Below are 13,908 nucleotides of genomic sequence, written 5' to 3'. Positions count from 1 at the left end.
GGTCTTGATCTCCTGATCTCGTGATCCGCCCGTCTCGGCCTCCCAAAGTGCTGGGATTACAGGCTTGAGCCACCGCGCCCGGCCGATTCATCCAGTTCTATCTAGACTGTGATTTCTGCTACTCTCTGAGATGCTTAGCCCTTACCCTCCTCTGTGATATGTCATACACAAGCTGGAAACATGGGTTCTCCTGAAAGTGTGAGAGAAATGGTGACAGTGATGATTGCATCAACACTATCATTACCAGGACCTCATAAGCTGGGAAAGGTGGGGATTTTATGGTATGAGAAGCATTTAAATTCTGCACATAGACAAAATCCCCCTTGTATTTAATCAGGTTTGGAAAAGGCATGTCTCCTTCATCAAACACCAGTTTGGGAGGAAGACCTGTAATGCCTACAGTAACAACCTTTGAAGATAATCAAGTATGTTTTCTTTTAATCACAGCAATCACAGATTCAAAGTTTAAAATAAAATTGAGCTTGTTTATTTTTCCATTTTACTTCTGGCTGCATTCTATGACCTCCACTGCATACAGCCCATCAGAATGGATCTGTGGGGGAACCGAGGAAGTGGGACAGAAGTCAGAGAGAGAGATGTCCTGTTACGTAAACTGACTTGAGATCCCCAACTCCAGGCTGACAAATGGAGTCATGAATTGTCCTCTAAAACCACAATGATACTCAGCATGTTCTAAATTCTGTAAAATCTTATTGGTGCTACTAATGAAAGTTTCAAATTTAGCTCTTCACTGATTTTAACCACAGAGCTATGTGTACAAGTAGAATTTCTACCATGTGGCCACTTCCACTGCTCCAAGCCCCACCAGGAATTTCTACACATCCTCTCTCCTCTCATTCACCCCTTCTTCATCCTCCAAAGAAACTCCCAGTAAGTTTTCTCTACTTTGGCTTTTACTCCATTTGCAATCCTATTGTTTTATAATTTGGGCCTTATAAATGTGGTGGACAAACTTCCATCTTACTTAAATCTCAGTAAGAAAAATTTTGTCATGGAAAAACAAATAGTGAATTCAAATGTAGATTATGTTAAGTGTAAGTGCACATATATATAGACACATATACACATATGTACAAATGTACATACACAGATATCTATATATACATCTATATGCCATGTACCAGATCTATTACCCTACTCATCTCCTCAACAGTATGGCAGTAGGGACTTCTAGACGCAAATGATGAGAGGGAGATAGAAGAGCAAGAGCCTCCTTGGGGGCAGCAGGGAGCAGAGAAGGGAGAAGTGACCCATCTGTGCTCAGTCACTGGCTGGGGCTGCTTGGAGAGCGTGGACTTGGCTTGAAAACAGTCCTGTCCTGAAGGTGCTGACATACCAGTAGGAGGCTGTTTGCCCACTACATTCCTTATAGCTGAATGACACGTTCTTTCAGGGACAGAAATCTGCATGGGCCACCCCCCTGGCTGCCAGAAACAAATTAAGAAACTGTGGTCAAGAGGTTAAGTGACTTGCCCAAGATCACACAGATAACAAGGGATATGAATGAATGTTGACTGTTTCCCTAGACACAATCTTCATCTACACTACATACTGACGGCCTGGACACACCTTTGTTTCTCTTCTTGCTATCTATCTACAAAATTTTTAAAATGGAAAAGGAAATTTATTTATCAAAAAAAAGATAAGGCCACAGCCATAATATTATTTCATCCTCAACCTTGAACCATGCATAGTAGACCCTCAAAAATTCAGTAAATATTGAATAAATGGATAAAACATACTTCCTTATCTATCTATCTATCTATCTATCTATCTATCTATCTATCTATCTATCTATCTATCTATTCATCCATCTATCTATCTTAAAATTAAAACTAACAGGGGCACTGGGGCAAAAACGACAGGGTGGCAGGATGCCTCTTGCTCTTCTACCTCTTTCTCATCATTTGCATCTAGAGGTCCTTACTGTCACACTGTTGAAGAGATGAGTGGGGTAATAGATCTGGTATATAGATGTATATGTAGATGCCTGTGTATGTACATTTGTACCCATGTGTATATGTGTGTATACATATATATGCACATACATACAACATAATCTGCATGTGAATTCATTCATTTCCTCCAAACCTGTGTTTGCTATGATCACCATCACTCCAAAAGCAGCCAGAATATGAATATGTCACACTGGGCTATAAGGTACCTTCACACCACAGTCAGTGTCCTGTGGTGTGAGAAAGCATGAAGTGGGCAGTGATTGGGACCAGTTGTCCCTACATCAGGGAGGCATGTGAACAATGTAGCAGGCTATACATCCTCTAAAGAGAATTAAACTGGGGAGACCAAAAGCATCATAAATGATAAAGTTTAACAACACTATGAAATGTGTCCATGATCAGCCAGGCATGGGGGCTCACACCTGTAATCTCAGCACTTTGGGAGGCCGAGGCAGGTGGATCACGAGGTCAGGAAATCGAGACCATCCTGGCCAACATGGTGAAACCACGTTTCTACTAAAAATACAAAAGTTAGCTGGGCGTGGTGGCAGGCACCTATAGTCCCAGCTGCTTGGGAGGCTGAGGCAGGAGAATTGTTTGAACCCAGGAGGTGGAGGCTGCAGTGAGCCAAGGTCGTGCCACTGCACTCCAGCCTGGTGACAGAGTGAGACTCCATCTCAAAATAATAACAACAATGATGATAATAATAATAATAATAATAATAGTAATACCCATGATCTGATATTTAAAAACAAAAACGAAACAACAAAAAGACATAAAAAAAACTGGTACAAATTCAGTGACTACTAAAACTCACCTCTCTCCAACTTTCTGGGCATATATCTAAAACTCACATGAACTTACTTAGTCCACTCTTTCAATTCCTTTGCCCAACTTGACTGTGGGTTCCTGTAATTTTTTACAACCACAGCATGTTTGCACTAAAGGCTTACTTTTTCTGACTGAAAAACTGCATGTCTGCAGTTGACTGAATATGCACCACTATTTCACAAATGCCACACTCTCAATCCACCTGGCCAATGCCAGAACACAGGCTGCACGGATGGCAGGGAGAGGCTTGTCTAACACACTCTGCCAGCATCACTGTGTATACCACAGAAAGCATGTGTCATCCCAGACTTGGTGTCACACGATACAGGGGATTTACAGTTCTCTATTCGTGCTGCAATGGCATAAACTGCAGAAGATCCCTTTTTCCTACTTTCGCTAAGGCACCAAAACCTGTGGAAATGTATCTCTTTTTCTTATTAGCTTGCTAATTTGTTAGCTTGGTAAACAGCATTCCAATTGCCATACACGTTTCTGCAGGATTTGCTTCATCAAGATGAAGTTGGTACCAGATTTGTGAAAAGACAGTGCTGGGGATGGGGACATGAATGCAGCAGGTTTCCTAAAGTGAAAAAATGACAGGCTGAGCTCAGGATTCAGGGTGGTGGAAGGTGATGAGAGGGAGAAAATTGGCCGCCAGGGCAGTGATAAAACAGAACTGGGAGCTGGCAGTGTCTTCTCTGGCTGTGAAGAATGGTGCTGATGCACATGACACAGAGATCTGGAGCAAGGGAGTACAACAAAGAGCAGAGACCAGGAAATCAAAACACATTCAAGGCAGACAGATTCCAAAGGTATCATGCCTCTGTCTATGCTAAGTGCATGCTTTACTCATTTTTGAAAATCCTACACAAACTGAAAGAGACATCACAATCTACTGAGCCGTGGAATTAGGTAGGACAGGTGCTTTTTTTATGAATTTGTATTAAACCTACTGCTTAAATGTAATCCATGATGGCTACTGTTATTTTCATCTATAATGAAGGCACATCATAGAAATCTCTGCACATTCTCGCTTAGCTCTCCTGATTTCCCTTTCTCCTTGGGTCCACGCTTCCACTGAGCCAGTGCATTTGATGATAGTAATGGCAAGAAAAGCAGACAGGCTCATGTCTTCGATTTCTAAACATGCCAAGTGTGTCATTCTCTCCTCTCCCTGTCCCTGACCAGTTTCACATGTCCACTCATGATGGGCAAGGTAATGAATGTATTAAAAAATAAAAGTTTTTGAGGCCAGGTGCAGTAGCTCATGTCTGTAATCCTAGCACTTGGGAGGCCAAGGCAGGTGGATCACTTGAGGTCAGTCAGGAGTTTGAGACCAGCCTGGCCAACATGGTGAAACCCTGTCTCTACCAATAAATACAAAAATCAGCCAGGTGTGGTGATACACGCCTGCAGTCCCAGCTTGTCCAGAGGCTGAGATGGGAGAATCGCTTGAACCTGGGAGGCAGAGGTTGCAGTGAGCCAAAGTCGTGCTGCTGCACTCCAGCCTAGGTGAAAGAGTGAGACCCTGTCTCAAAAAACTAAATAAATAAAATAAAAATCTAAAAAATAAAAGTTTTTGAAAGTCAAGGTTAATAACTGAATTAGAATCCTTACCTGGTGATGAGTGATGTCTAAATGTCCCTGTGAGTGTACGTCCATGCAGTCATGGCATTCTAAAGGTTCATCTTTTTTACTTACAAAAAGGCTTCAGCTTATGTCTATCATTAATTAAGTTTAGAAAGCCTTCAGAAAGGTCTCACTTATTCCCACTGGGAATGCACTGCTGTTCTGATGCAATATTACACTTCGGGTAATGCCACAGCCATGTTACCGACAATAGCATATGACAAAAATGTCTCCCCACTATTTTCAGTAGCCAGATTCACTCCACCCATGACAGATATCCATATGCTACTAAATTTCACACCAGTGCATTATCAGGAGGCACCAATGTGCTTCCACTTATATATTAGAAAGAAAAGTGAATTATACTTACAGGAGGCCCCAATACAATTGGCTCTGCTTGCAAATATTGCCCCACAGACAACGGCGGGTTATGATATAAAGCCCTTCTGGGAGATGGCGCTCTTATGGTGGTCATGTATCTTCTCTCTCTTCTAGGAGAGAGGTCTCTTCTCGCTGTGATATCTTTCCCAGGAGACACTGGCCTCCTTGGAGACAAATGCCTTCTTGGTGAAACATCTCTTTGGGACATCTCTCTTCTCAATGCAGCTTCCTTTCTTGGTGAAAGATGTCTCATGGGTGACAGATCTCTCCTAGGTGATAAATGTCTTCTGGGAGATAAATCTCCTTTGGGTATCAGATACCTCTTTGGTGAATTATCTCGGCAGGGTGAAGAATCATATCCTGGAGAGGAATGGCGACTTGAGGGTGAGAAGTCCCTGGGAGAGGAGCTTGGCTCTGAAGGTAGCATGCACTCCTCATCCATACAACTAGGTATGTCCAATCTGTCTTTGTCTGGTTCTGAGTCCGTGCTTTTGCTCTGGAATAGCCTCTGGTATTCTGTTATCTGGGTATCTTCACATGAGTCACTGGGTGTCATAAGCTGAGTAACTCGAATACTTGGCAAAGTAACCAAATAGCTGATCAATGAAGAATGTCCCAGGGAATTATCTGAAGGAACCCCATGGGGTACGGTGCCGACATTCACAGGCAAAGAGGAGAATCTAGGAGGCTGAGGACTCGTGCTTCTTGATCTTGTTTTTGGTGTTAAATCTCCCTGGTCGTCAAAGTCATCCTCATCTTCATCATCATCATCATTATCATCTCCATCCTCACCATCTGATTCCTCGGCATCTGAGAACTGATGATCAGTTGAAATGCTGGACATGCTATGCTTCTCTGCTGCTTTGTGCAAATCTTCCATATTTTCTGAAACAATTGAACAAAGATTATGGAGATCAAGATCCAAATGTCAAGGTTAGGATCTTATTTAAGCCCCATTTCTTTCTAAAAGTTTTTCCCAGTCCCTAGTGCCCATAGACAGTTATGTCTGAGAACTCCTATAAAATGAGGTACTTACCTGTGTGACCCTGCATTCATTCTATCTTATTTGTATATCTATTTGTTTTCATCCCCAACTTACAAGAAAAATTCCACAGTAGGACTTTATACCTCAGACATCATCCCACTCACAGAAAACCCTCAACAAATGAGTATGGATAATGTTAATGATGATGCAAGCGGAAAAAGAAAGGCAACAACCTGTCTCTGCAAGCTCAGATGCAAACGTATGTCTAACTGATGTATCTCAGGAGGTCTGGCCAACCTCAATGATGTTTGTTTGTTTGTTTTCCTACTGGGATTCTTCTTAACTTAAATAATAATACATTAAAATACTTTTCAAATTTCCCAAAAAGCCTCATAAAATCTAATTTGCTATCACAAAGCAAGTGCAATTCTATTCCCTTCATGGCTCTAAATCGAAGTATTCTCATAGTAAGGCCTTTTTTGCCCTCAGAGTCAAAACAGAAATGCATTTCTTCTCAGTAGATTTCAAGCAATTCAATGTGGCAGATTTATTTTCTATATTTAGTATTTAATAAAATGAAAAGTGATCACTTTTTAAAAACATCTAAACTTATTTTACCACCTCAGCCACAGAGCTCCACTGTGCATAATGAAGATGTCTGTCAACTCATTTATGACATACCTGCTTCCTCAGTTTCTGTATCATCCACTGATGTCATTGAGACTCCCAATTCCAGGCATTTTTTCATGTGTGCTTTAGATTTCATATGCTTCGTCAGGTTTCCTTGAAAATGTAGCCAAAAAAAAGAGAGAAATTAATTGGTTATCAAATTAACAACTGCTGATGGCTGCTCCAAATTCAATGCGAAATGAATTAATTTTATTAAATTCATCATGTAACACAGATTTGCTTCTACCCACTATCCCTTGTTTCAACCTTAAGAAAAATAATCGGGTTTTTGAAGATAACAATCCCTGAGAGCTTTGGCCCAATCTCAGATATTCTTTATTCTAGAAGATATGTGGAAGTCCAGGCTCACATCTTTTCAAGAGTAGGCTCCCAGCAAAACTGGAAATCCCAGGCTCTTCTGCCTGAGAAGGGATCTCATATCTATCCAAATGCACCAGCCTCCTGGGACTCCAGGTAAACAGGGAAACACAATCTGGCCACATATCTCAGAGATACTTCAGAATGAAATATTCTCAACATACCCACTGGGCCCCTGACCTTCTGGCATTGATCAGGTATAGAGTAACCTCCAAGGATCTTCAAAGTTCAGAAGAAAAATACACACAAACTAATGTGAGGGCAAACCTTGTCAGTGCACTGAAAGATCCATACAAACAATTAGTTAACTCTCATAGGAAGCATTATTCCCAGTATTTAGCATCTATCTGTCTGACATATGTTAGCAAACGTTATGACAGCAATTCTTCAAATTCTGGAGCTGCAACATTCTCTTTTTATTTATCTTCAGGCTCCTATCACGCTAAGAAAAAAAGAAAAGTTTCATGCTGAATATGTTATAATGATAATGGCATATACAATTATATGTGTATATGAATGTGTGTATATAAATTATATATATAATTTGTATAACTGCTTTATGAAATGTGAGAAATTTTGAAAACATTGATCCAATCCTCCTTGACCCAGGATCTATAGAAGAATGCACATACACACACACACACATATATTTATATATATAAATTATATGCCATATAACTTATCAAAAGAGATTCAGGAACAAATTCAGTTGTAAGGAACCTTTACATCACTTCAGTGAAACCAGTCATAATGTTATCTGTGCCTTTGACAATGCTTTAGCAATGTACCAGCAAATACTTTAAGAGAAGGCTCTGTGAAATCTCCGTGGAAACTCAGCCTGCTAGCATAGTTTATTCCTCTTGTAGGAGTGTTAAGCTTGCTGTTCATGTAATGTGTGAGCCGCAGTTAAAACTGGGACACCGTTATTATTTTACTCATATTGCTTTATTATTTACTTATTGCTTATATACTTATCAATTTTACATGCCGTTTTGATAATTCCAAACAGAAATATTTCCAGGCCCCCATTGCTCTTATTTATCAAAACTTTTATCTACCATTTTTTAAAGAGCTCAAAAATGTTATAGACATATCAAGAATCCTTAAATCTAGAAAATTAATGAAACGTATCTATAAATTAATAAAAGTAATCACTTCTGCCACAGTGCAAGTATGCTATGGATGCGTATAGGTATGGATGCTAAGCGTACTGGGAGAGTTTATTTAGATTTTAATATGTGTTTCTTTCTCCTACATTTTTCTCTCCATTCCAAGGATAGTCAGGCTTTAGACTCCCATCTTCAGAATAGGTCTGTAGCTAGAAATCTGGATCTGAAACAATTCCACCATGGCTTTAGTTTGTTAAAGTCATGAGCTGTGGAAGTAACGTATAAGGACAAGGAGAGGGAAGGAGAGTGGCGGGGGAGGCCCTTGAGGAAGTGGCACAGACGAGGAGAAGGGATTGGTCGTGCAAGGGCGTTCCATCTGTGCTCAGACGACAATGTGGGTTTGGACAACAGGCATTTCAGCCGGAGGTGAAAACTGGCAGGGTTTTCCAGGATGTTTTGCTCATTTTAAGATTCTGAGACATTTGCACATTCCCAAAAGGTGACAAGGAAACTCCAATAATGACCAAGAATAAATTATTTCCTTCAGGAGATGATGATTCAGAGGCAGACTTAATTTGATTTTTAAAAATATCTAGAGATGTCTCATTTCTTCATCCAGTTTTTCACACAACTACACCTGCAGCAAACTCATATGCCCAGTGAAGACATGTATCATCCGTAATGACTCCTGAATTTGCAGTATTCCCTAAAATCAAAGTTTTTATTTTCTTATCTCCTAAGGAATCTCTTAGTAAAGTTCTGTATAAAGGGCTTGATTGTGCAAAGGTGAGTGGTATTTAAAAGGCCATATGTTTATTTTTTGAGATGCAAATGAACACATACTTTATTTCAGCTTCAAATGAGGCACTCCTGTCATACAGATCTTTTTAATAAAAAAGAAACAGATATGTTGAGAGGCTACCCATTTACACTTCTACAACCAATACAGCAATTTAGGATTTTCAGCTATAAAAGAATATAGCTATACATTTCTCTACCAAAGATAATTTTACTTGATATTTATTTTTCTTGAAGGGTATCAGAGCAGATTAATCAATATGAAAATTTAAAGTGGTGAGGGAATGCCTATAGTATCCACTAAACCTAAGGTAAAACACACTTCTGCAAAAATCAAACAACCTCTAAAAACATAACTGAAGCAACTTCCTTCAGTAAAATATTTTTACATAAATCTATCTGTTAAAAATGGATTTTTTAAAAAAACTTCAAGGCAAGTCCTAGTTTTATAAGACTAATAGTTATGTACTGAGAATCAGAAGTTGTCTCTGTGCTGATAAAAACAGGGAATACAAGCTATCAAATTTCTATGCATAATTAATGCAACTGTGGATGGAGGCACCCACCTGGGAATGTGTGGGCCTCTACATTATTTATAATCTTGAAACTGACCAAGAGCACATGTTTTCTTCCCAGCTGCTGCCTTGCTTCTCTAATACCACTGCATGCGCAGGATTTCAATGCTGGTATAAATATTATCTAGACCACATAACATTTCCAACATGAAGAAATAGCTATCCAGACAATTCGTAGCCACTTCCTTTGGAGACAACTGGCCCGGACCTATGTCTATTGCTCTTAATTAAGTCATAAAAGGAGCCTCACAGTCTCACATACATCCTTTGATCACTTACTTGAGGGAGAAAATACACTTTGTGGAATCATATTTTCACAAACAAACCATCTTTATTGTTGATGAAGGCTAGTTATAAAATAGCACTCAGAAATCTAAGTAGCCATAGAGAAGTATTTTTCCTCTCAAAAAAATCAGACTTGTACCTTTCGTTTTGAAGGCAAAGTTACATAACTTGCATACATAAGGCCGAACATCAGTATGAGTACGGATGTGTTTTTTGAGCATGCTTGGCTTCTTACAGCGAATCCCACATTCTTCACAAATGTACTTTCCACGGCCACGTCCTCTGACATATACATAATCTTCATTTGATTTGTACCTGTTTTAAAAAGAGGGAATCCAGTGGCTTTCAAACATTCTTAGCATGTTATATCTTAAAGCAAAAGCTAATTATTTGCATGGCAAACTTTTATGCGGGTCTTTTGCAGACAATTATTCAACTTTACGTCTATGAAGCTTGTGAAATTTATGCAGTAAATGCCTGAAAGAACTAGATAATAGATTTGGCACTGTAAACAAAATGTAATGCTACATGGAATTCAAAATGGAATTGGCTCCACTATTACATGTGAATGTATAGAGTTGGGAAATAGATGTTCAAATTGACTTATGTAAACCTCAAAGAGTCGCAGACCTTTGGATTGGATTCTAGTACAGCCTCCAATCAAGGGACATACAAAAAGCATACCAACATATTCATCATGTAGCTTTTGTTAACATTACATCATCTAAGATGTGCGTGTACAAACATACAACCCTCTAAATTTGCTAAATTAAGTATAACTGATAATAGAATTCTTCATTGCAAGTTCCTACTCTATTTTTACAATCCTGGCATGAGAGTGCCTCAGAAATTTCTAGTTTACACAGGGTGAGCTCAGCTCACCAACTGTTGTCTACAGATTTGATCTGCTCTTCCCGAAGACCATGAATCTGTAATAATGTGGAGTCTAAATTTCAACTAACTTCTTCAAGGTAGTTACATAATGAAAACTAGGGATTCTATTTTTAATCAAATTTGCATTTGTTTCCAGAAGGGTTTCATAGAGATGTTTGAAAGGATATCCGAGGTCATCTTGCTTAATCAAATCAGCTAGAAAAACAGTCTTAGGCATTTTCTTTGATGATCGAAGGAAGAAATCTACCCAATGCTCAACCATGCCATTTTAGAATACAATAAAACATGATTTGTCATAGGATATAGTAGTATTATATGGACTAATTCAATGACTACCATTATCTCTTAAGTCAAAGCTAAGGTTAGAATTTTGGGTTTAATGTTATTTTTGGAAAGACATTCCATTTGGGGAGTTCTTTTCATAACTTCCAAAGGTAAACTGACATGCAAAATGCCATAATCCACTGTGGATTTAGTTTAAGGCATTACATTTATAGTTTTTTTACATTCTAAGAGCATTTCAAACTTCCTCATTTTATCCTAGCTAATCCACAAACAGGAATAAAAGCAAGTTTAACTTCAGTCAACCAAACTATTGAAATAATTTTAAGAAAGGAAATCCATCCACATATTTAAACAGCAACTCTGTTATGGATTCACATCTAATCTTAACGTTTTCTACTTTTTGGTCAGTACCAATACAGATGAGAGTTAAGCAGAAACTGTTCAAAACTATGAATAATCCATTTTGCATGTCTTTGGTTCCTTTAAATTTTCCCCCTTTCACCAGGAATTTTGACTTCCACTTGTTCTTCAAAATTATTTTGAATTTTATCTTTGTCTTTTCCAATAAAGTAGAAAAAAACCCCTAAAGATGCAAATATCTTTCAGCTTTAAATTTCACTATTCTCTGCTCCTAACTAGATGAAATTGCTTCAGAGATATAGACCAAAACAAATACTTTTGTACAAAGCTAATTTTCTTCAGGGAAGGATACTTCAAGCTTACTATAGCCCACCATCATAGTGATGGGAAATGCATTTTATCATCAAGCAGTATAATTTTATTTTCAATGTCTTAGCTGATTAACTTGCTTCCAGAATGAAAATACAGTAAAATTCTGTATAAAATATAATGATGTATTAGAAAAGCCTGTGTAAATAAAATATCATGCAACAATTCCACAGGTCCATGAATCTACTTGATAATTGATGGATTTTGAAAAAAATTCAAAGCTATGTTTAACTAAATTATTAAATGTATTATTAAACCTATCAATTAGATAATATACACTTAAGATTTTGGTCCGTAATACTTTTTTTTTTTTTTTTTTTTTAGCTATCACTTTGCAATCGCCAAAATAAGAGGAGGTAACACAAGGTTTGGAAAAAACACTTGGTCACCACTGGGCAGAAATTGGGCCATAGATTAAGAAGTAATGGGACACAGCCCCTAACGGGGCAATTAAAGGAGGAGGAAATGAAATATGGGCACAATCCTTTTGGATCACCAAAACACAGCAATAAAATGCTCACATACGCTTTTTCACTTGTGTCCTTCATTAGTGGAGATGGGCTCCCCCAAGGCATAGAGTAATTGTGGAGGTCTCGCTAATCTATTGGTGCAAGCGCACTGCTATGAACGCTGCTGAATGTGAGAGGGTTGACTCAGTCACAGGGACCTCTCAGTCTCTGAGGAAAGATAAAACCTATATTTCTCTCATTTGTGTTAAAAGATGGGGGATGTCAAAAAAATATTGAGACAAGCTTCATGACTACATACAATTGTGGTTTTAGTGGTGAAAATGCTAGACATCCAAAGAGGGCAAAACCTAAGGGAGAACCAAATAGAATAATCCATCTCCAAACCGGTAACGCTAGGTGAAAAAAGGATATTTCATCTCACTGAACATTCCACACTTTTTATTTATTTATGTATTTATTTACTTATTTATTTGAGACGGAGTCTCGCTCTGTTGCCCAGGCTGGAGTGCAGTGGGGCAATCTCTGTTCACTGCAAGCTCTGCCTCCTGGGTTCACGCCATTCTCCTGCCTCAGCCTCCTGAGTAGCTGGGACTACAGGCGCCCACCACCACGCCTGGCTAATTTTCTTGTATTTTTAGTAGAGATGGGGTTTCACTGCATTAGCCAGGATGGTCTCAATCTCCTGACCTTGTGATCCACCCTCCTCGGCCTCCCAAAGTGCTGGGATTACAGGCGTGAGCCACCACGCCCAACCACATTCCACATTTTATAGTCAGACAAATAACATTATTGTCCTCCAAATATAATTGGAATAAAGTCATGCCCATGAAAATATGTAAATAATAGATTTGTTGTAGAGATAAGGCTAATTACATCATAATCTCCAAAACATGGTTAGCATGCTTCAAAATTTTTAAATTTTAAAAGCCTAAGTGTAGGGTTTTCCTTCTATGTGACTGGATGAAAGATACATATCAAAATCTAAAACAAGACATTACACATGTGTAATTTTTCTTAACCATACAAATAACAAAGTCTTTGAACCTTATTACTTGAGTTTCTATGACTCAGGACTCCAGATTTGAAAAGAAATTCCTAAATACAGAGAAAGTGTCATAGACCAGAGAAGACTGGAAAGGCAAGACAAGTGAGGGCAATGTGGTACCCTGACTTGGATCCTGGGGCAGAAAAGGATACTGATGGAACTGGTGAAATCCCATTAAAGCCTCCAGGTTATATAATAAGAAAAATAAATGAACAAATTAACTATTTCTGAAGATCATACACAATTGTGCATGATCTGACTTTTGTAAGCATAGAATAAAAATACATCCATCATTAAAACAAATAACTATAAAATCATCAAAGAATGAATAAACTTAGATGACATCAAGTGTCCTCAATTTAGTAGATTTCATAATAAATTAGAGGGGTGGAAATTTAAGGAAGAGGCTTGAATGATATCCATTAGGGACATTTTCATGAAAAGGAAGTCCCAAAAGCAAGGGCATGAACTTATGATCTGTTACCAGCCAGAGTTCAGAAATGCGAATAGAAAAGGAATTTACTTCAGCTCCCAACCAGATTAGACAGTACTTTTTCCATGCAGACATTCTGGACCATTTACTCTGACCTATAACTGAACATTTTACATTTGCACTTATGTTTCCTTACCCTCCTTCAAATATTTTAATTCGGATTGGCTCAGTTTGTTTGGATCCAATATCTTTATCTCCATGAATATCTCCTTTCCCTCTTTCCTTTAAGATATTTCCCACTAGTTTCCTTTCTAGTTTGCTGCCAAATAAAAAGGATGCATCAGGTTTCATCTGTAAGACAAGAATAGAGAATCATTTCACATGCTTTCTCCAAGACACAGGAGCCCCTATGTCCCATTCTTCCATAATCTCT

At 38.5% G+C, this 13,908-nt stretch overlaps 1 protein-coding gene across 2 annotated transcripts in view; it reads right to left on the bottom strand.

Annotated features, from left to right (window-relative positions):
• Positions 1-13,908, bottom strand: part of HIVEP2 (human immunodeficiency virus type I enhancer binding protein 2) — a 198,165-nt gene that overhangs the window by 3,812 nt on the left and 180,445 nt on the right. For both annotated transcript variants that reach the window (XM_011962045.1, XM_011962044.1), the window contains 4 exons: positions 13,672-13,826; positions 9,759-9,934; positions 6,487-6,588; positions 4,810-5,705 (listed from right to left, as the gene is read on the bottom strand). In XM_011962045.1, coding sequence (XP_011817435.1) covers positions 4,810-5,705; positions 6,487-6,588; positions 9,759-9,934; positions 13,672-13,826 — 1,329 coding nt within the window. The remainder of the gene's footprint in view (positions 1-4,809; positions 5,706-6,486; positions 6,589-9,758; positions 9,935-13,671; positions 13,827-13,908) is intronic.

The sequence above is a fragment of the Colobus angolensis genome, unplaced genomic scaffold, assembly GCF_000951035.1.
Source record: "Colobus angolensis palliatus isolate OR3802 unplaced genomic scaffold, Cang.pa_1.0 Scaffold58, whole genome shotgun sequence".
NCBI classification, from domain to species: domain Eukaryota; kingdom Metazoa; phylum Chordata; class Mammalia; order Primates; family Cercopithecidae; genus Colobus; species Colobus angolensis.
This window is presented reverse-complemented; position numbering and strand designations above follow the sequence as displayed.